Source organism: Astyanax mexicanus, chromosome 24 (assembly GCF_023375975.1).
Source record: "Astyanax mexicanus isolate ESR-SI-001 chromosome 24, AstMex3_surface, whole genome shotgun sequence".
Lineage (NCBI taxonomy): Eukaryota > Metazoa > Chordata > Actinopteri > Characiformes > Acestrorhamphidae > Astyanax > Astyanax mexicanus.
In genome coordinates, this window is record NC_064431.1 from 6073934 (window position 1) to 6098263 (window position 24330).

At 37.6% G+C, this 24330-nt stretch overlaps 2 protein-coding genes across 2 annotated transcripts in view; both read right to left on the reverse strand.

The window, feature by feature from the left end:
• epha8 (eph receptor A8) overlaps window positions 1-24330 on the reverse strand; it is a 158508-nt gene that overhangs the window by 92155 nt on the left and 42023 nt on the right. The window contains exon 2 of the mRNA XM_049471774.1: window positions 7096-7160. Within this exon, the coding sequence (XP_049327731.1) occupies window positions 7096-7160 (65 nt within the window). The remainder of the gene's footprint in view (window positions 1-7095; window positions 7161-24330) is intronic.
• The window catches only part of cdk18 (cyclin dependent kinase 18), a 548438-nt gene that overhangs the window by 82029 nt on the left and 442079 nt on the right, over window positions 1-24330 (reverse strand). The window lies entirely within an intron of this gene.

Genomic DNA, 24330 nt, shown 5'->3' on the forward strand with positions numbered 1-24330 from the left:
AGACGTCTTCCTGGTCAGGCTCATTGTGGAACCAGAATCTAGCTGTAATCATTGTTAGCAAGGCATGAATATCCCATATACATGGCGCCAAGTCCATTATCCATTTATACTCTTCTTTCAGGTGAGGGTCATAGTGAGGTCCAGATCCTACACAGATTTGCTGAAGGCAAGGAGACAACACACCCATTATCTCTGGTATAACAATGGTTAGTTTCTCCATCCACCCATCCGTTGATCTATCTTGATCTGGCTTTCTCCTGGACAGGGTTAAAATGGATCCAAAGCCTTCCTAGAATCATTTGGCACAAGGCAGGAATACATCCAATACAGGCATTCAGTCCATCACAGGGAATCACGCACCAGTTAGTTCAGGTGTGCCAATGGTCAATTTCTTCAACCATTCATCTGTTCATCTTCTTATTTGCTTCTTCCTTTTCGGGGTCATGTTGGGACCGTAGAATCCCAATCCACAAACAATCCACAAAGTCCATCCTTGGGCACAAAACCCATTACCGCAGTCAGGTACAGCAATCTCCATCCCCTCATCCATTCATCCATCTTCTTGTGGGCTTCTTCCTGGTAAGCGTTGCAATGCAACCCAGAATCATTTGGCAGGAATACCTCCTGGACAAGGCTTCAGTCCATTGAGACTATCTATTTTTAACACCAAAAACTACCAGTGTACACAAATAAAGAAAAGCCAACTTCCATGGCAAATTTAATGTAATTATTCAGCTAAAATCTAGAAATAAGTGCTATTAACTGTAGCATATTTTTAGAATTGAAGGATTAAACACTGATATATTGAATGGTGAGCTAACTCTTCACAACTCTCCACCTTTGGAATGGAACCAAGAGGAAGATAGATAGTCATACGCCATCAAGCAAAGTTGAACTGCTTGATTTTTCTGCTCCAGGAGTGACTTAAGGTCACCCAAAAGCAGTGTGTAAGACTGGTGGAGAACATGCCAAGACACATGAATGCTGTGACAAAAAAATTGGGTTATTACACCAAATTTTAATTTCTGAACTCCTAAAACATTAGTATTGTTTTGAATGTTTGCATTTTATTCACTATTTTTCTGTTTGTCCGGAATTTGAAAGACATGTTGTTAGTAGTTTTTTAGAATAAAACAATAGAAAAAAAACAACGTTAAATCAGAGAAACTGAGCATTTTGAAGTGGTCTATTTTTTTCTGTATTTTTAGAATTGAAGGAAACACTGATATACTGAGTGGTGGACTTAATCTTCACTACTGCTCTTCTTTGTTGTCGCTGCTTGTGGATTTCGGCATATGCAAATGGATTTTGTGGGAATTTAAAAGCTGATAATCGTTAATCACTGAGAAATTCACTTAAACACTAATTACGAGGCAATGCAAAGCTCATTATCAGCCCATTTCACCACTTTAGTCCAGCACTCCTTTCAGAAAACAATGTGCTCCCTGCATTTCCAAGTTTCAGTCCCAAAATGTGAAGCCCATGCCCTCATTAAGCCACTTAAATAGCCAGTACCCAACAGGGGGTCCGGCATAGAGAGTCTAAAACTCACACTGCCATCTCTCTTCAAAGTTTTATCTTTGAAAAGAGCCTTTATGCCAACATTAATAGTTATTTCTCAAAGATGAAACATTAACTTTTGAGGATAACAGCCATCCAGCTCACTTAAGCTATGCTAACATTTGTATGGATACAAGAAATAGTTACTTATAAAAACAATTATGAAAGCATTTGCTAGGATAGTCAATAGTTACTAAAAAAAGAAACAACAGTAAAGTTTGTAGTAAAAGCTCACTAGCTTATTTGTTAGAATTGGTTTGGATGGCTATTAGTTACTGTATTTCTTTACATTTTGTGTCTAACAGCTAGCTAGCCTAGCTAGAGGTATGCTAACATGTGCTTCGATAGTCACTGGTTACTTAAAAAAAAAAAAAAAAAAACATTGTCTCTTGTGGCTAAAAGCTAGCTAGCTGGCTAGTTAGCATATACTACTGTTGTGCTAATTTTGTTTGTAGATTTTTTTTTTTTTTACACAAAATTAATCAAAAAAAAATGTATGTGCACCCCCTCTAGCTAACTTACTTGCTTACCCTGCTAAAATACATGTCTATTTCCAATGATTATCATCAAATAGCTCTCCAAATACAAATTAACTCATGCCCATTGCTGGTCAAGAGCTAGTTAACAAGCTAGCCTACCAGAAAATAATATGTTTTTTTTTTTTTCTGGATGTCCAGCTGGTGTTTTAGCAGGTAGCGTTATGCTTATTTAGTGAGTTATTGGATTGGATAGTCATAGATACTTAAATAAATAAAAATCATATGTTTTTGCCCAAATGCTGGCTTTCTAGTGTTGCAGAATACACCTCAATGCTAACTTTTATTTAGACAATTATTGTGGTTATCTTTTGAAAAAAGAACATTAACATTGCATTTGTTTAGTTTAAACAATAAACCTAAGGTTTTGAGGCCAACAGTTAGCTAGCTTACTAATGCTAGTAACTTGGTTACTTTACTCTCAATTAAACATTGAGAGTTGTCTCCAACAACTAGCTGACCTACTAGCATTATGCTAACATTTACTTGTGCCCAACAGCAGTTTACTAACATTGTACTAACAATTAAGTGAATAGTCATTGGTTACATTGGTGTGGCCATAGACATCTGTATGTAGTGTATTCGCTAACAGTACTGGACTCCCTGTGGCTTGGATTTAAATAGACAAACAAAGCTCAACAAATTTATATAAAATGTCAATATGCTATATTACAAAAATTACCAATATGCAATTATTACATAATTATACTTTGATCTTGAAGAAAAACAACAGCAATGAATCCAAAACTTAGTTAACAGTGCTGAGTAATAGTCACGTTTGAAAAGCTTTAATTGTCATTATAAACTATAGCAGGAATTGAGTACTCACCCTTAACACTTCCTAAACTAATCTCTCTCTATCTCTGAATAGACTTCTCACACTAACAAAGAGAAAGACAGAGACAGAAAGGAAGACTGAGACAGTAAATATGAAAGAGCAAGAGAGAAAGTCTCTTTCTGAATAGTCTTCTCACACTAACGAAAGAGTAAGAGACAGAGAGAAAGTCTCATTCTAAATATACTTCTTAGACTAATGAAAGAGAGAGAGACAGAGAGAGAAAGTCTCTTTCTAAATAAACTTCTCACACTAACAAAATAGAGAGTGACAGAGAGAGAGAGAGAGAGAGAGAGAGAGAAAGACAGACAGACAGAGAGAAAGTCTCATTCTAAATATACTTCTTAGACTAATGAAAGAGAGAGAGACAGAGAGAGAAAGTCTCTTTCTAAATAAACTTCTCACACTAACAAAATAGAGAGTGACAGAGAGAGAGAGAGAGAGAGAGAGAGACAGATAGAGAAAAAGTCTCTTTCTAAATAAACTTCTCACACTAACAAAATAGAGAGTGACAGAGAGAGAGAGAGAGAGAGAGAGAGAGAGAGAGAGACAGATAGAGAAAAAGTCTCTTTCTAAATATACTTCTCACACTAACAAAAGAGAGAGTGACAGAGAGAGAGAGAGAGAGAGAGAGAGAGAAAGACAGACAGACAGAGAGAAAGTCTCATTCTAAATATACTTCTCACACTAAAGAAAGAGAGAGGGACAGAGAGAGAGAGAGAGTGCGAGAGAAAGTCTCTCTCTTTCTAAATATACTTCTTATACTAATGAAAGAGAGACAGACAGAAAAAGAGTGAGAAAAAGTCTCTCTATCTCTCGCTCTCTTTAGTGTGAGGAGTCTGTTTACTCCCAGCCCGCTGCTGTTAAAGATGTAAACAGAGAGTGCGGGTCGTGTTGGGGTGGGTGTGTTGGTGTGTCGGGCTGCTGCTCGGGGTGGGTGTGTTGGGGGTGGGTAATTGTCGCCTGGCGGGGGAGCGCCTCACTCTAAGGGACATCACATCCCGTCAGAGCTCTGACAGCCGCGCCTCGCTAATTGTGACAGTTCATTGCTTAGATCACTTTGTGCGGCGCTAATTCAATACCCCATGCATCATTTTCTCCATTAGAATATGCAAATAACCCCCCGACTCGGAAACAGACAACAGCTCCTCGCGCTTCACACTGTCTCTCTCTCTCTCTCTCTCTCTCTCTTTACTTCTGTCTCTCTCATTCTCTCTCTTTCTTTCCATCTTCACTCTTTTTTTTCCTCTTTGTCACAAACCCTCTCTCTCCTTCTATCCTTCACTCTCTTCCTCCCTCTCTCTAGCTCATCTTCTCTCTCTATCTCTCTGTGAAACTCTCTTTCTCCCTTTTTACACTCCTATCTCTCAGATGTTGACTTTCTTTCTTTCTTTCTTTCTTTTTCTTGTTTTTTTTCTTTTTTTCTTTAACTCTCCCCCTATCTCACACATTTATTTATTTATTTTATTTTCTCTTTAACTCTCCCCCTATCTCACACATTTATTTATTTATTTTATTTTCTCTTTAACTCTCCCCCTCTCTCACACATTTATTTATTTATTTATTTATTTATTTATTTACTTATTTATTTATTTATTTCATTGTCTCTTAATTTCTCCCCCTCTCTCACTCATTTATTTATTTATTTTTATTTATTTCATTTTCTCTTTAACTCTCCCTCTCTCACACACATTTATTTATTTATTTTATTTTCTCTTTAACTCTCCCCATCTCTCACACACTTATTTATTTATTTATTTATTTATTTATTTTATTTTCTCTTTAACTCTCCCCATCTCTCACACACTTATTTATTTATTTATTTATTTATTTATTTTATTTTCTCTTTAACTCTCCCCATCTCTCACACACTTATTTATTTATTTATTTATTTATTTTATTTTTTCTTTAACTCTCCCCATCTCTCTCACACTTATTTATGTTTTTATTTTTTTATTTTTTTATTTTATTTTCTCTTTAACTCTCCCCCTCTCTCACACATTTATTTATTTATTTTTTTTATTTATTTCATTTCCTCTTTAACTCTCCCCCTCTTCCTCACACATTTCCTTGAATGTCAGTCTTGACATCAAAGGGTTTCTTGTCCAAGTAATACTGTTTTAATCAGTATTCCGAACATCTCTCGTTTTTCTTAATCGCAAACATGTAAGTTAATAGTGATGTTAGTAGTCTTGTAATCAAATACATGAAGTTCACTTTTACTTTTTTCAAACACGTAGTTGCACTTTTTGGACAAAATGATCCAAGTGGAAAAAAAAAACCTGCTTGTTTTTTTGGTCCTTCAGGCTGCACTGTAAACTCAGTGAAGGCAGTCTGAGACGCTTGGTCTGGGATAAGGAGTGAATTTACTCAATGAGAAAGCAAGTCTGGCTCTATCTCTGGTCTCTACTGTGCAGATTCTATGTTTAATACAGTCATTGGTCTCGATTCCTTGCTTTATATCTCATTCTACCCCACTTTACTCTGTTTCTCTCTACTGCTTTATTTCTGAATTTGTTTTTCTTTTGCTTTATTTCAGTCTTTTGCTTTATATTTTACCCTGCTTTCTCTCTCTCTCTCTCTCTCTCTCTCTCTCTCTCTTTGTTTCTCTCTCTCTTCCTCTGTTAGCTGAGCGCAGTTGAATAACGTGTCAGAGTGACAAGTGAGACTGAGGAGATGGGGATGGGTGTGTGTGAGTGTGTGAGAGAGAGGCAGTTTTCTGAAGCATATTTAGTGATACAGACTTACCAATTTTAAATCAGCTCTATATATAGTGAGGTAAACAATGGCAGCAGCTTCCGGAAGAAATTGACTGGTTTTAATCAGCACAGTCTGGAAATGAGGAAATCTCTGCTTTCCACGGCTGATATAGACATTAAACATTATCAGCCAATAGTTTGGACAGACCTTTTTTATTCAATGTCTTTAAATAATGTTTTTAATCATATAGTACCTTAAAAGTGTTAAACAAACCTAAATACTCTGTAAAGCATTTAGGTGCTCTTATGTGGGAAGCTGTTAACTTGCAGTTTCTGAGGCTGGAAACTCTGATGAACTTATCCTTTGCAACAGAGGAACTCTTGATCTTCCTTTCCTGTGGCGGTCCTAATGAGAGCCAGTTTCATCATAATGTTTTTGATGGTCTGTGCAACTGCACTTGAGGATACTTTTAAAGATCTTGAAATGTTTCAGATTGACTGACCTCCATTTCTTAAAGTATTTTTTTTCTTTATTTAGTTGAGTAGTTCTTGCTTTGCATAATCTCAATTAGAATATTACTCAAATAGAGCTATTCACTGTATACCTGTAACTCTACCTTTTCACAACTTTACAACTGATGCTCTCAAACACTTTTTTAAGAGGCAAAAAATTTAAGTCATTAACTCTTGATGAGTTCAGCACAGCTGTTAACTGAAAGCCTGAATTCCATGAAACTAGCCTTTATGAATAGCTCATAAAGGCCAACTCTACTTAATTCAAATCTAATATTGAAGTAAAATACACAGGTATAAAATATTTGACAGGTATAATCTAAATGCAATAACAAAAATAAGTTGTGAAGCCCTAACATTGGTTTATTTATATATATATTTTTTAAACCCTGACCTAGTGCTGGGTGGTATACCGGTTCATTCGGTATACCGCGAGGTGAACTTGAACCGGTATGTGTTTCTCTCATACCGCCATACCACTAGAGGGCGATGCAAAGTGCCGTACAGAAACAGCATCGCCAAAGAAGAGAGTCAAAAGCTGGTGAAGCTCCATCCTGTAGAGAAATCAGAACAGCTCCTGCTGCTGTTTCTACTGTATGAGTGTTTTTATCCCAGTAAAATAGAGCAGTAACTACAAACCCAAGTTTTGGTTTAATGTTGTGTGTTAATAAAGTTTTACCCTGATTTCTATTGCTTGATATGCTGCATTAGCCACATAATTTCAACGCTTGATTAAAGAAGCATAATTCGGACAACAGATGTATGTATTTGAGCATTGACTACAGCTACAATACTTAAAAAATAGTGTACATTATTTTTCTGAGGAACTATTTCTTTTAATAAAGTTTCTCAGGCCTTTTTTAAACTTCTGCTATTCAACAGTGACAACAGTCCAAAATGCAGCCGGTTAGATATTCCTCCAAAAACGTCCAAAAGAAACTAATCTTCTTACCCCGTGTGATGGGTACGTCAGCCAGCCCCAGTCTCCTGATATTGAGGAAGTGTCCAGGAGATTCACTGCAAGAGATAGAGAGGAGTTTAAGATTGAAAATCAATAAAGCCGTTTTCTTTTAAAGCCTGCAGATAATCTGTCCTTGGTTCAATCTGTGGAAAAATGCCTTGTTAGCTCAAGCCAAGCAGATGCCCTCAGGAGCGACCAGATTCAAAATCCATGTACAGCAGCAATAAATCCATGGCATTGTTTTACAGCAATAATGAGTTAATAAAAGGAGGGATGGGCAGTTCGATACACTTGAGCTAAAGCCAAGGAGTAATTCCTCAATAAGTTCAGGACACTCCGAAACACACGGACATCAATTAAACCTTCAATAAGCGTGTATCCGCTTACTTTTTATAGAATTAGTGCAGCTGTTAGCTGTTAGAATTAGCTGTTAACTTTTTCTGAGTTTCTGAGGCTGGTAAGCTGATGAACTGATCCTGTGCAACAGAGGAACTCTTGCTCTTCCTTTCCTGGGGTGGTCCTGATGAGAGGCAGTTTTATCATAATGTTTTTGATGGTCTTTGCAACTGCACTTGAGGATACTTCCAAAGATCTTGAAATGTTTCAGATTGACTGTCCATCATTTCTTGACAGGTATTATCTTCTTATGCCAATAGTATAATGGGAATAGTGTCAGTTTTCTTTTAATATCATGCAGCAAAAAGGTTTTTCTGTAAGTTTGCAGCCCTAACAGTTGTTTATTTTGCATTGTTTTTAAAACCCTGACCACTAGAGACAATTACTCTGTATTAAAATATTAATAATATTAATACAAAGTATATATAATAAAGATACATCAACAAAAAAAAACTCAGCTTGAAAGCAAATTACAGATTGATCCAGGCAAATATTTAGCAGGTTTAACATCTAGACCAGTCGGCAACTGTGAGTCAAGAGCAGCAATAAAAGGAGGGAAGGGCAGTTCGATACACTTGAGCTAAAGCCAAGGAGTAATTCCTCAATGAGTTCAGGACACTCCGACACAGACGGACATCAATTGAACCTTCAATAACCGTGTCTCCTCTTACTATTTATAGAATTAGTGCAGCCGGCGTGCTTTCTCTGCTTTCTCTCTGCGATGGCGCTCTGATGGCAGCAGATGACGTTCTCACTGTCTGATTAATTGGTCGTTCGGTGCGTCCGAACTCCTTCGCGGCAGAATCGATATGCCGAAAGAATCTGAATCCACACAGATAGATTCAGGTTGGGTGGTCTCGCTTCTCGCCCCGAGCCCCCTGTACGCTCAGCGTGATGAAATGTTTTTGACCACCACATTGACATCTCCTCTGGGCCTTTCCCCTCCTTTAATTTATTGATGGCTAGACCCCAGTCTGCTCTCAGTGCACTCCAAGGTCACCCCAGGAAGAGATTGCCCAATTTTTAGAGTGATCGTCTGGAAAAGAATCAAATTTCCGCACATGGAGTCCAACAGCCGAGGCATCTTTGGTTTACCTGAAGTTTGCTTCTTAAGTTTTTTAAGTTCTTAAGTTTTGCACTGGAGCTACGAGGCTGGCAACCTTGCTAAGAACTTCAGCTCCAGATAAGTGGTAGAGGGTAGGAGGTTTCAGACAAGATAAGTCTAAAGCTGAACTTTATAATGAAAAAGCACTATATTTGTAAGCAGACATGAATAATTAAGTACAAGTGCACCATCAAAGATCAATTGATCTAAAGCCTATAGTGGTCGATTGCCTATCAGGCAGTTGGATTTAGGGCATGTTGGTGTGTCTTTGATATCGTGAGGGCACAAAAAATATGCCTTGCGCTGCTTGAAACACGCACAAGTCATGTACTTATTCATTTAGTTAATCAGGTGTGGTTAATTTTGGGAGTAACGTAAAATAAACCAATCAGTGTGCCCCTAGCCATTCTCTTTAAGAGGCAGATGAGCTCTGACTTTGGCATGTTCAAATCTTAACAGTGGGGTGCTTTGCGGTCTCAGCAGAGGTTACTGACCTGTGCTTTCATGCTGTGAAGGTACACAAGCAGCTCATTTAAGGTAACAGCAATGTTATTTTATTCTTTATTCTATTTATTGTTGAGGTAAAATCAGGTTTGCGCTCTGCAGTGTGTCTGTGTGACTTTAACAAGGGGAGTACGAGCCCTGAGGGTACCCAGTGCGTACGGAGCTCCTGCATGGCTAAGATAGGATTGGGCTGTTGACTGCTGACTGTTGTCAGGGTTTTAATCAGTCAGTGGCACACCTGTATTTCCTGCCACCAAGATAGAAACACGCCAGATATTTACCTGAACACACCTCACTTCCAGACCACCACACCCATCAGCGTGGATTCATTCCTAAACTCTGAAGCTATTTTTATGGTGGTAAAAAGGGAGGAAGGAAGGAAGAAGTATAGATAATGTAGTTTAAAATACTTCTTTAGAAATTGAAATATCAACTCAAGCTTTTTACTCTTTACATAAAAGTGTAAAAGTACTGGTTTCAAAACTACTTAAAGTGTAAAAGTCAAAGTCAACAATGAAATTCTGTGCCAACATTTATTTTATAGTTGAAGTTGTCAATTATATTGACTAGTTGTTATAGTCGACTAATTGTTGAAGCCCAACATTTGGCCAACGATCCGTTTCTTACAAGCTTTGGTGATTGTTGGTCTAATTTGGCCTAAAATTGTGTGCAGCTTTGAGGACTTTAGGGGTCCACTGTACAAGCTGTATAAGGACACTTACAATTCCATTAGGATTTCCATTATGTCTGAAAAATTCTGCTCCTTCACCACTTCACCACATATATCTTTGGTAACCTTGGCTGAAGGCCGTGTTATATTTAATGCCTTAAGTGGATAAACACCTCCAGTGCCCCCTTTGCCCTCATCACTTCAGGCTGAATTGTAGGAAAAAATAGCGTCTCATCCCGACCTCAGCCAGGCAGGTGACAACTGATGAGGAGGATCGGGGGGACCTGTGAAAGACAAGGCCAGCCTGGTGCAGTGAGGACACGGTGAGAGACATTAACCTGACCCACTTTCTCCCCTCCCCAGCCCCCAGACTCATAATTCTGCTTTGCATTCATCATTGCGCTGCCGGCTGGAAATGGACAGAACAAGGTCTTTCCTCAGGACTCAAAAAAACGATGCTGTTGCATGTGACCAGCTATTCAAAAAAATTAATGCGAGCAGTATTTACAGGCTTTTTGTGTTAAACCTAGCGCAAACTATAATATAAACTATAAACTATATAATATAGCATGGTGACCTCTATTAACGACCATTTCAATCAAAACATTGGAAATCTAAGCTTACTGTAAATAAACAAAAGCATTTAACTCATTCAGTCAAACATTTTTAAGGAGATATTTGTGTGTAGATTAATATCCAGGAGTCTGTAAATTTGAAAGAATTTTTTTTTATATTATTTGGAATTACAGATTTAGTTACTTGAGCACCCCCTAGCATCAAGACCTGCCAGAATAAGAAGGGTAAGTATACAGAGCCCGGTTTAAAATGATTCTTCCGCTCAGTGCAATTACCCATTTTCACCAGAGAGGGCTCTAAATACCCAAGCTTACGGACATCAGCTTTAAAGTCTCTGAAAAAATGGTTGACATTAGTTTTGTGATTAATTCATTCATTGTCTTTTCTTTAATGGATAAAAAAAAAAAATCAGTTTTAAAATGTTTTAAATGTTCCAGTTTTAATGTCTGTTTTGTTAAGACATGTTTTATATGCATGGAACACAGTAAATATCAATATTTTATACATATTTGTGGGGTAATAATGTTGAGGTCACTCTAAATCTCTAAATTATGCCCCTTCACTTTAGGCCCCTGACTTAACAACACAATACTTAATAAGTATAAATAATGCTTATATAATATTAATAAAACACTTATAATAATGCCAGAACCACTGATAAATCATCAAATAAACATACAGTAACTGATGAATAAACTTTGCTAACATGTTTATTTAAATTCTAATAATATAATTCTAATATTTTTTTTGGAGGTTTAAATTTCTAGATATTGCTCTGCATGTTGATCCAGAGAATTATCTTTTAATATGACATTATCTCACTCTCGTTCTGTCGTTCTATCACTTCTTTCTTTTCTATCTCTACTTCTCTAAATTTCTTTCTCACTCTTACTCTTTCTGTCTGTACCTCTTGTCTTCTGTCACTCTATTATCTCTTGTTTTTCTTCTTTCTTTATATGTCTCTCTATCACTTTTTATTTCTATCTCTATTTCTCCATTTCTATTTCTCTTGTCTTTTCTCTGTGTTGCTCTCTCTTTCTGTCTGAGTGTATCGGTGTATTTTAGGGTCTAGACTAGACGAATACTAGACTAGACTGGTATAAAACGTTTGAGATGAGCTAGCAGCTAGTTTAATTTTTGCGCCAGCCAGAAGTATCATCTTTGTTTATTCATTACATCGTTTTTGTAGTGTGTTCTGCTAATCATGCGGGCAGTGGACGGTGTGGTCTCACGGTGTTCACACGTGTACTTCGTGCAGGCCACTTGTGATCAGACCACCCAGGAAGCATGTTAATGCCGAGGTAGAGCTCAAGGTCTCTCCATCACTGCCTCCTGAAGATGCCTGACGCGGGGCGGGCGAAGTTTTCTGTGACGCTGTAAACGTGCCTTAAAGAACACACCGGGTGAAGAGTGAGCAGATGCTCTGTTCTGAAGCTCTGGTGAGCTGTGGAGCGCTGTGTCCTCATTAACAGGTGGCACGCTGCTTTAAAAATGTCAACAGTGTGGCTCTTTTCTCGTGAGTCAGGCGCGAGCTAAGTGAGCTGCTCCGGGTCCCTCGCTCGCACGGAGCGCGTGCGCTAATCACCGGCGCTCGAGCGCATGGTGATAAAAGTCCTAATTTAGGAAAGCTGTTGCTGATGAGGGCAGTGGGTCAGAAAACAGGAACAGATGGCATCTCTCTCTCGCTCTCTCTCTCGCTCCATTGCTCTCTCTCTCTCTCTTTTCTATCTCTCTATCTTACAGCCTCTCCCTCTCTTTTTTTTTGTTCTTTACTTTTATCAGAACTTTTTTCCCACATAGTTTCTCTCATTTTGTCTTTTTTTGTTGTCTCTTTATTTGGTCTCTTTTGTTTCATCCCTCTCTCTCTCTCTACACACATTTATTCTTTCTCTATTTCTACTCTCTCTCTCTCTCTCTCACTCACTTATTTGCTCTGCTTATTTCTCTCTCTCTCTCATTTATCCTTTTCTTTTCTTGCCCTCTTTCTCTATTTTATCTCCTAATTCCTCTCTTCCGTATTGATATACACTTTCTTCATTACCATCTCTCTCTCTCATTCCCTCATGTTTTCTTCTTTCTATATTTTTTTCTATTTACTTCTCTTTTTTCTTGTGCATTCTCTCTATTTTCTCAACATTCTCTGGCTATGACATTATCTCTCTCTCCTTTTCAGTCTTCCTTTCTATCACTTCTTTCTTTTTTATCTCTACTTCTCTACATTTCTCTCTCTTCCTCTCTGTGATGATATCTCTCTCACTCTTTCAATCTCTACTTCTCACCTTGTGTTGTTCTATTGTCTCTTGCTTTACTTATTTCTTCATTTCTCTTTCTCTATCACTTCTTTCTGTTTATTTCTATTACTATTTTTTTGTTTCTCTCATCTACACTCTATATTGCTCTCTTCCCTTTCTCTCTCTTTATTCATTTCTTGTTTGTCTGTCTTTTTTCCTGTTTGTCTGTCCATCCATCTTTTCTTACATTCTCTTTATCCCTTTTTGTCTATCTCCTTTCTTTTCCATTCTCTCTCTCTTTCTCTCTCTCTCTCTCTCTCTCTCTCTCTCTCTCTCTCTCTCTCTCTCTCTCTCTCTATTTCTCTCTCACACCTCATCTATCTCTCATCTTCTGTTGTTCTATCTTGTTGTCTACATACTTTCACTCTATTTCTCCATAATTCATTTTCTCTTTCTTATTTTTTCTAGCTCTACTTCTCTTTCTCTCTCTCACTTTGTCTATATCTCACATTCTGTTGCTTTATATCTCTTATTCTCTTTGTTCTCCATACTTTAGTCTCTCTTTCTTACATTTTTCTGTCTCTACTTCTCTCTGCTTCTCTTGGAACTAATATACAGCTCTGGAAAAAATGTCAGTTTCTGAATCAATTTTTCTGATTTGGCTATTTATAGGTACATGTTTGAATAAAATGAACATTGTAGTTTCATTCTATAAACTACAGACAACATTTCCTCCAAATTCCAAATAAAAATATTGTCATTTAGAGCATTTATTTGCAGAAAATGAGAAATGCTGAATGCTGAAATTACTAAAAAGATGCAGAGCTTTCAGAACTCAAATAATGCAAGGAAAACAAGTTTATATTCTTTAATATTTGGTGGAATAACCCTGTTTTTCAATTACAGTTTTCATGCATCTTGGCATCATGTTCTCCTCCACCAGTCTTACACACTGCCTTTGGTTAACTTTATGCTGCTTTACTCTTGGTGCAAAAATTCAAGCAGTTCAGTTTGGTGGTTTGATGGCTTGTGATCATCCATCTTCCTCTTGATTATATTCCAGAGGTTTTCAATTTGGTAAAATCGAAGAAACTCATCATTTTTAAGTCGTCTCTTATTATTTTTTTTTTATCCAGAGCTGTATATACTGTAGATGCATGCTGAAAATAATACAAACAAACATCCACACAACCTATATAACCCTATATATCAAAGACGTAGAGAAAAATTCTACCTATGATGCGCAGCTCTAATAGAAATTCCTGAGATTGAAGAGTCCGCAGACCTTCAGCTCACCCAAGGTCACTCTGAGCCATGTCACCATTACTCCTCACCCAAATCCCCCCTGACAGCCCACCCTCCACCACTAAATGACATCTCCAAACAAACAAAGGGTCCTTCATCGCCCGGCGTCTACAGAGGAAGCCTCCACCTTTCTGCTCTTTGTCTCTGAATGTCTGTCCATCCATTCTTCCATCCATCCTCGCATTGCTTTTATTACCTGACTTACCTATATATAAATATATTCATACGTTTCCTGTAAGGTAATCCGTCAATCGCTAAATAAAATAATAAATTCTGCTCTAGCTGAGCTGTCAGTCGATTGACACTGTTGGTGTTGTGCTACATTGGGTGCCACGAAAAAAAATGTCCTAAGGCAGTGATTAACTTCTTCACTCTCCAAATCCTGTTCTCTATTTCCACCTCCTCTTCTCCACCAGCGGCTCAGTGAGAAAAGAGCATGCATCAAATCTAGTGATGGATAGCAGAGCCCTCCTGAGCAGGAAAGACCATGTAGGGTCCCTGACATCATTGAAGAGAGAACTCTATATCTAAACTATATATAAAAAGATTTTTATATAATTTTATAGATATTAAACACAAATGAGAGTGTGTTTAGATACTCTGTAGTAGTTTTATGCTACAGCTACAATGCTACAATGCTACAGTAGCATTCAAACGTCAAAAGTACAGAGATAGAGTTACAGACATACAGTGAATAGCCCTATTTTGAGTAATGTTCTAATCCATTTCATGAGAAGCAAGGACTACTCAACTCAAAGTAAAGAAAAAAAATATACTTAAAAAATGAAGGTCAGTCAACCTGAAACATTTCAAGAACTTATTTAAGAAAGTATCCTCAAGTGCAGTCGCAAAGACCATCAAAAAATTATTATTGTTATTATGATGAAACTGGCACTCATCAGGACCACCTTTTAAAAGGAAGAGCAAGAGTTCCTCTGTTGCACAGGATAGGTTCAACAGAGTTGCCAGCCTCAGAACTACTAGTTAACAGCTCCCCAGATAAGAGCAGCTACTGTAAATGCTTCACGAGCAGCTAAATGCTTCACAGAGTATTTTAGTTCTTTTAATGCTTCTTTTAGTAATTTTCTACACGATTTGTTATGTGTTCCTTTATAATCTGCACAGTAATGGTTGAAAATGTAGGAAAAAAAAACAGTTTAGTATTTTAATCCATCTAAAATTGTATGTCAGTGTTTTTTATTTTACTTAGCAATGTGACCAACAACAACCCCATCAAATCCTGGTGACAAAAGTGCAGAATCCATGAAACACACTGTTTACATCCTATAACGCCCCTATAACGACCATCAAAAATGCTATTATGATGAAACTGGCACTCATCAGGACCACCTTGTAAAAGGAAGAGCAAGAGTTCCTCTGTTGCACAGGATAAGTTCAACAGAGTTACCAGCCTCAGAAACTACAAGTTAACAGCTCCTCAGATAAGAGCAGCTACTGTAAATGTTTCACAGAGTATTTTAGTTCTTTTAATACTTCTTTTAATAATTTTCTACATGATTTGTTATGTGTTCCTTTATAATCTGGATGACTACAGTATTGGTTGACAATGTAGAGTAAAAAAAAAAACAATATGTTCACTATCTTAATCCTGCTAAAATTGTGTTTCAGTTTTTTTGTTTTTTTTTTAACTTAGCATCGTGACCAACAACAACCTCATCAAATCTTGGCGACAAAAGTGCAGGATCCAAAAAATACACCAAAGGTTCCACCACATACTGAAAAACTGTACGAACAGCAGTAAAGAACAACAGTCCATGGACTGATGCAGAAATAAACTGGCTGCTTCCATACAAAACAAGCTGGAATTAACCTTCCAGAGTGTATAAGACATCCCACCTCTCTCAAAACTTCCGATATCCTCTCTAATAACAATAATAATTACATACAATCCCAGCCAGCAGATAATATTATGAGAATAGAATGACCTTTAGAACTGTTTGAGAATCACAGTGTTATTATATGTTAGTAACTTTTCTCACATAACTTTCTCAACTTTCTCACATTTTGGAAATTATGAAAAAAAATCTCAAAATGATCAGATGTTGCAGTAATGTTACCAGAACAAACATAAAAAAAAAATAAACCTCTTGAGACCCTGCATCTTCATATGGGGGCATTACATTTCTGCTTTTCTGTACCATGATACTTATTTTTTTTTTAAATATTCACCCTTTGGCCTCATATGGAGACACCCATACCATGCCCCTACCATCTAGTGATAGTCACATGACAGCATTAGACTTGACATTGAGAACACGATAACAGGAATTCCAGTCAAAAGTTTCTACGGCCAGTCCAGACAGAAACATGGGCCAGGGAAAGAATTATCATCCAGTTTTATCTTTAAAACTAATTTATTTACTTACTGTAGAAAGCTAAACTGTACTTTTTGTACTAATTGGGTCCTTCTAATCCCAAATGGCAAGGATTGTCTAGAATCCGGAGAGCCCTGACATTTAAAACAAGGCATTAATAACTTAAAAAGTGCTCAAAAGCTTATTAAAAACATCCTATAACACCATCTTTGTACTGATAATGACACATAAATATATAGACTCTTCATAGCCTGCCTCCTGACTCCGGCTGCTTCGTCTATGTATGTATATGTATGTATATGTATATATATGTCTATGACATTATCAGTACAGTGATGGTGGCGCTCTGAGCTGAAGCTAGCATTACAAGATGTAAACAGTGGTTTTTAATAAGCTTCTTGTGCACTTTTTTAAAGTTGTTACCGTCTCGTTTTTAAATGTCAGGGCTCTCCAGATTCTAGCAAGGAGGTCTGGAGCTACTTTGAGCTGGATAACAATGTAAAAAGTGATTTATCAGGGCAAATTATGCCCTGTGTCACCCAGTCTGAAGGGTGTTTGGATGAACTGTTAACATTTCTGGATTTCAGAACGCTGTGGGAGAGCGGAGGTGTGCTATTCACCAAAGGTAAGTACTTTTTATCATGTTTTACTAAAAAAAAAGTTCATTTTACACCAAAGTTCTCCTTTAAATCAGGACAATGTCTGTCTTACGGGTCACAGAAAATGACTTGTACACATATAAAAGTAGCTTAGATCTTCATCTAGACAAGATAGGACCGCACTGGCTAACTTTATGGCGGTTAAACAGGTAAAGGTCAGTGTTAAATGTTATATATATATATATATATATATATATATTTTTTTTTTTTCTAACCCGATGTAGATAAGGGTCACAGAGCTTCAAAACATCCATGCTGGAGCTGAGAAAGGCTATTAAATTTAATCCTTTGTCCTCAGACTGATTGAAATCCCCCCAGATGACTTTCAAATCACTTTAGCGTCTGTATCTTCTCACCCAATTTAAGGTGAAGTAATGGCATTCTAACAGATTCAATTGTGCAAAGTATTGACGACCTTCTTTAGAGAATTGTTGATGGGCCAAATAGACCTCTCTCTCTCTCTCTCTCTTTCTCTCTCTCTCTTTCGCTCACTTGTTCTCTCCCTTATCATCCCATCTCAAAGGCTCTATAATTTAACCATTTAGCTTTTATTTAAGAGAAAGAGTAGCCATTCTCAGCAGTCTGCAGAATAAAACTTTTATATAATACCCATATTTTACACTTTTTATACAGCAGGCATACAGTGCTGTGTGGATGTCTGAGAATTGAACACTGCTGAAAACTTACGCAACAGCTCTTCAGTTAAAGCCAGCGTCTGGATTACCTCTAGGGGAAATGGTGAGACTGTGGATGCTGGACAACGACTTGTTAAAACTAGTAGTGGCAACACTGCCTGGAAAACGTATAAGGTAAAAGTGTATAGCACAAAAATCAACATGAATTACAAAGTCAGTGATCAGAGTGTGTATTTCGACAGTAAAGTTATTGATAAGTTGGTTAGGAAAACAGAGTTTTGAGTTCTAATCTTCTCTGTGAACTTCAGTCACTCTATGGACTAGTTTAGCTCCACCAGCAGCTCACTTTAATAGACTGTTCAGTGTTGTAGGTTGATATCAAGCCTCCCTCATTTGCTGACTTGCGACAGACAGTAGGTACAGATCCCTCCCTCAAACAAAGTCTGCTGGTTAATCCTGCTGTGTACAGTCTGAGATTCTCAACCAAAAGGACCTGATTTGTGTTTTAATCAAACTTAATGTATCTTCAACATTTGAGATTAATGCTTTTCAAAATAACCAGTTTTTAGTGTCAAACAAAATTGAATGTCTTTCCAAATGTTGTAGGTTGATATGAAGCCAACATTGGAATTTGACTCCATCTCCTTAATTATGACCTAATATTTATGTCTGTCCAACGTGCAAGTTTGCTGTCTTATTTTTGATGTCCTGTTAAAATCTGATATCTCCTGAAGAAGCTCACATTTCATTCATAATTCTTTACTTATCTAATATCTACCCCACTTTCACACAAAGATAGGGACCATTAATTTGCGGGACCCTGGGCAATGAGGGTAGTGAGTCTATAGGGTGGTCTGGCTCTTGCCCTGGTTGTTCTGTCTAAAAATACTTTTAGAGGTCATGGTTACTTTTTTAAATAGTATGATTTTCAGTTGTTTTTATTCCTAAAAATCCCACAGATTTTTATTTCCTTATAAAAAGGGGTTAAATTGGATTTTCATTACATGAAATTGTCAGTCCATCGAACCCTACACTGTTCAAAAGCAGCAGTTTCAGAGCAGAAGAAATATTTACCTCTGCTTAACACTTTACTTGGATGGTCCATTTTATGGCCTTGTTGATGCCCAACTAACATTCAACCAACACTGAATTGAATGTCCATTAAATTTAACTTAACCATATGTTGAATGTAAATGATTCAAAATAGAACCTAACCCTACACCTAACACTAACCTTAACCATGAATTAACCCTAAAATCTAACCCTACACCTAACCCTTACCCTAACCTTAACCCCTAAGCAACCATAAAATCTAACCCTACACCTAACTCTAACCTTAACCCTTAATCAACCATAAAATCCAACCCTACACCTAACCCTAACCATTAATCAATCCTGCAATCTAACCCAAATCATACACCTAACCCTAACCCTAACCTTAACCCTTAATCAACCTTAAAATCGAACCCTAACCCTAACCTTAACCCTTAATCAACCCTAAAATCCAACCCTACACCTAACCCTAACCTTAACCCTTAATTAACCCTAAAATCCAACCCTAACCCTAACCTTAACCCTTAATCAACCATAAAATCAAACCCTACATCTAACCCTAACCCTAACCTTAACCTAAGCTTAAAATTTAACCCTAAACCCAATCCTAAAATATTAAGATAAGCGTTTGGGTTAGAGTTGAATGTAGGGTTATATTCAACAGAGAATCATTTACTTTCACCTTTCAGTTAATTTGCATTTAATAGACATGCATCATGTGAGCATCAAAGAGGCCATCAAATGGACCATCCAAGTAAAGTGTTACAAAACCTTCAAGCCACATTTTTATGGCTAAACTTCTCGAGCAGCTTGAACCCTTTATAGAATCCTGAATCACTGAAACTGCGCTCTGGATCCTCTGCTGTTACTGAGCCGACCATTAGTCTTTAATTAATGCTGTAATTGCTATTTGCCTGTTTTGAACTTCTGGCTCTCTGACATTTTCCACTCTGATAGCAGGAGGAGGAGCAGGACCTCATCAGTGCTTTATAACTAATTGTGGTTCTTCAATCACTGTGTACATAAATGTGTGTGTGTTTTTTTCCTGTGCGGTTAACAGAATAAATCCTTCATTTTATGATGTCTGCAATATATATTTTTTAATTGACTTCTGATGCCCTTCCACTTTTTTAATGGTTACTGACAGCAACTCTTCACTCACTTACTTACTTACTAAAGTTGCAAAGATAGTGCTTTACCACCGACGTGGAACCTGCATTCTGTTCTAGTTCAAGAAGCAAATTTTGAACTGGTTCGCCACATTTCCACCAACCAAAAATAGGTTCTGGTCCCAGAAATGTTCATTAGCGACAGGAACCAAAGAATACTAGGTTCTTCAGCATGAACTGTGTTCACCACCACTGTGCACCGCCCTCTGGTGATGACGTTTTTTGACGGTTCCACTAAAACTGGACCAAGCACCATGGTTCTTATAAGACTGAACGGAATTGTTTCAAGAACCAGAGTTATTTTGGTGAAAAAGCACTAAGAGAGCATATACAGTACCAGTCAAAATTTAAAAAAAATTGGTACCACCCCTTCTCATTTAATGTTTTTTTTGTATTTATTTTTATTATTTTTTACATTGTAGATTAATATTAAAGACATCAGCACTATAGAGGAATGCATATGCAATTATGAAATAAACAAAAAAGTGTTCAACAAACCAAAATAAGTTTTATACTTTAGATTCCTCCCTCAAACGAAGTCCGCTGGCTAATCCTGTGTACTGTCTGAGGTTCTCAAACAAAATTACCAAACTTTTGTTTTTTCAACTGATCTAGTGGGTGGGGTTTTGGTTGGGGTTAATGGGTGAGGAGTGGTGCTATGATGGTTCTATGCAGGTTTTCTTATTGTGATGTCACAATAAGGGAGCCATTCAAATGGCACATAGAAGCATATGACTCCTGACACCAATCTGTTTCAGCTGATTCACGGAAAACGGAGGATTTTTTTTTTTTTGCTCATTGCTATCGTACACCCCGCCAACACTCTATTCTCATGCCTTGCACTTACGCCATTATAATAGTGACAGAGTATATATACGGTATGGGAGTGAGGTGTGTTCAGGTACATTTCTGTGTGTTGCTATCTTAGCAGCTTAAAACACATTTGCACCATCAACTGATTTAAACCCTGACAACAGTCAACTGTCAGACATCCATTCCTATAGTAGATATACTTCATGCTCATTACACACACATAAACATGCCACAGCATTCACACCCAACTTTTACATCAGCAATAAACAGAATATTAAACAAAATAAAATGACCTGCTCACACCTTCACAGCGTAAGTATAAAGCTCAGTTTCTTCAGCTGATAATCACAGAAAGTCTGCACTGTTAAAATAGCAATCCGCCAAAGTCAGAGCACCAGTTACACAAGATTAATGTTTCGAGCCGTACAAGGTGTATTTTTGGGGTCCTCACAATGATAAAATAATAAAATAAATAAATAAATATAATGTAGGGCCCCCATTCTTGTGTGTGTATATATATATATATATATATATATATATATATATATATATATATAATGCAATCTTTATTTATAATGATACATAAACCAAAAGCCCCTATTAAAACTATTGCAGATGGTACAGGATGCAAAGGAGCATCCCCACACACGCCCAACTAAGTGTTGACAAGTGTGAACCTGACCTCACTTATGCTTGTGAGACAATCAAATCTTTGCAGCAATCTTCTCACATCCAGTAACTGATGTGAAATGGAAAGAGGCACTCAGAAGATGTCTTCAGACTTTTGGACATTATAGTGTTTGTTCCAAACTGTTGTTTTCCCCTAAAGCTTACTGGATCTAAAAATAGCTCTCTGAGCCTTGGTGTCCCTCCAGCAAACAAGCAAATGTGAAATCTGTCCCGAGGGAGATCTGGATCCTGCGCTACCTGCCCAGTTCTGTCCAGAATTTCCCCTCAGTGAATGACCCGACTGAGGCACTGTGCGGCTGGAAGATAACTACAGCTACAGAAGATGCAGAACATGGGCTGGAACTGATTCATCTTCTGGAACAGTGGTGTGTAAGGACATGGATGGGTTTTTTGGTGCCAGTATGATTTGCTTGTTGTGAAATCTGGTCAAATTTTGATCACAAACCCAGTCTATCTAAATAGGGCTTAGAATACTATAGAAGACCCTATGTAAAATGTAGATAATAGACTTGTGACTCATAGTGATGCCCCAACACCTCTGACACATGTGAAGTCAGCCACGCCTCTTTTTTTCAACTGCGGCATGCGCACTCGAAGAAAAGCAAAGCGACCTGGTTCTGATACATCAGCTCACAGACGCAGCCTTCTGCTGATCCACATCACCCTAGGAGTGATGAGGGGGAAAGAGAGCACCATCTACTGTACCCTCCCAGAGAGAGAGCAAGGCCAATTGTGCTCTCTCAGGGCTCCGGTAGCTGATGGCAAGCTGCATAAATAGGATTTGAAGCGGCAATCTCCCGATCAAAGTGGCAGCACTTAGCCCACTGAACCACTCGGAGCCTCTAAAATGCAGATAATATTCTAAGGTGCATTTCCCCCCCAAAAATACACTGAAAAAATTATGTGTAACCATACAATCCAGAGATCTAAAAAAAAAAAAAAAAAACTCAATTTTCCCTTAAGGCAGAGCTATTGACAGTTATGGCCTGTTGTATTCTATGCAACCTTTTCACGAGCACAGACTGGAAATAATGCAAAGATTGGTGCACAGTAGGAGTGTAAATGGATATAGTAAATGACTCATACGCTTCCTCTCCACTGGGCGTGTAGTGCAAGAAGTGAAGCAGCAAAGAATAATCTTTAAAACAAAAGAAAAAACGAAGAAGAAGAAGAAGAAGAAGAAGAAGAAGAAGAAGAAGAAAAAGGGATAAATGCGCGATGCGTCTGTTATCACAGCTGTAATACTCGCTCCTAGGTGAAGTATTCTGAAGTGGGCTAATCGCAATCTGCAGCAAATCTGTCTGAGCCATTCATAACTTCTGGGACAGATATTTGATTTACTCTCTGCGCTAGGCATGTTGCAAAGCTCATTGCTATCTTACACCTGGCCAGCTATGTATTTTCACACCTTCAGCCTGTGTTGTTTAAATAGCAAATGTGCATGTGAATATATTTATGCCCATGAGTGTGGTGGTCTTGAAGTGAGGTGCGTTCAGATACATTTCTGGTGTAATACTATCTTGGCAATGCAAAACACAGGTGCTCCACTGACTGAGTACAACCTAGACAATGGTTATCAGCAGAGGTGTCCATTATTATTGCACTATTGTCTTCTGTCTCACTTAAGTCTATATCTGTGACCTTGTTGTACTGTACATTGAGTGTCTCTCATTCTTTTATATTTATATTTTGCTGTACTTGTTGTAACTTTGGGAGGAGAGCTACGTTATTTTAATCCTCTGTACATATTGTCGCTGTCCAATGAAATGTAGCCCAGGAGGAATCACTACACACTGATGGTGAGTGTCTGTCAGAAACTGTTGGACAGACCCAGTATGCAAATAGATTGTGACAGAAGCCAATGGAAAAGAAGCTGTTAATGGCAACAGACTAAACTCAGTTATTATAAGTTGGTTCAACTCAAAGAAGATCTCAGTTTGAATGTTTATAGTCTGTTGCCATTGGCAGCTTCATTTCCATTGGCTTCTGTCTTAATCTATTTGCATACTGGGTGTGTCCAACAGTTTCTGACAGACACTCATCATCAGTGTGTAGTGATTCCCCCTGGGCTACCTTAGAAATAAATCAACTTCAACTTTAGTTGTAATAACTTGATGTTTTAACTTATGCTAACTCAAGTTTTCATTCCCAATTACTTAAACAAAATGAGCAAACCGGCTGCCTTAAAAAAGTTAAGTAAATTCAACTTATCTGGTCTTACAGTATAACAAAAATAAAAAAATAAATCAACTTCCCCTTTAGTTGTAATAACTTGATGTTCTAAGCTATGCTAACTTAAGTTTTTTTCTTTACCCATTACTTAACTGTTTTAAGGCAACTGGTTTCCTCACAATTTTTAAGTAAATTCAACTTATCCGGGCTCACAGTGTGCCCTCAAATGTTCATCTAACTCAACATAGTTGAGGATTGTTTAGAAATATCCAATTTTATGTAAAACAAACTTAAATCATTTGAGTTCAAACAACATCTTGGTTTACAGTGTGTGTGAACTTATACTGTTGTACTGTATACATTTTAAATTATGTATTTGTATCCAGTCACATCCCTAACTCACACTTAAACTTACATTTCCTTAATGTGGGCAGGAAATGCTTAAGGGATAAAGTCAGGGTGAGTGCACTGCTGCCACCACTTACTAATTTATTTATTTATTTATTTATTTATTCATCTTCTTATCCTCCTATATTGTGACCACTTTTCTATACTGTGAGGACGGTCATTAGGGAAATTGGTCTTAAACAGACAGCCTGCGGATTTGCTTCCAGCTAATTATAATCCTGCCCTTCAGATGCACTTAAGACCAAATTGCTCCAGGCCTCGTCAGCGTAGACGTCTAGTGTCAGAAAGTGACACGTTTAAAAAGTGCCTGTTGTCATTTTTCGAACGATGCTCCAGTCAGAATTCTTTAGCATGACCTTCAAAAGTATTCAATTAGATTTTAGCATTTAGCCTGACTCTGTGTGTGCAGTAAAATCTTGTTTTCGCACTGAGCAAATACCACCGTATCTCTTACTCGATGCATGGCTTTATCTCTGAAAGATTCACTTGTCAAACAAGCAAAAA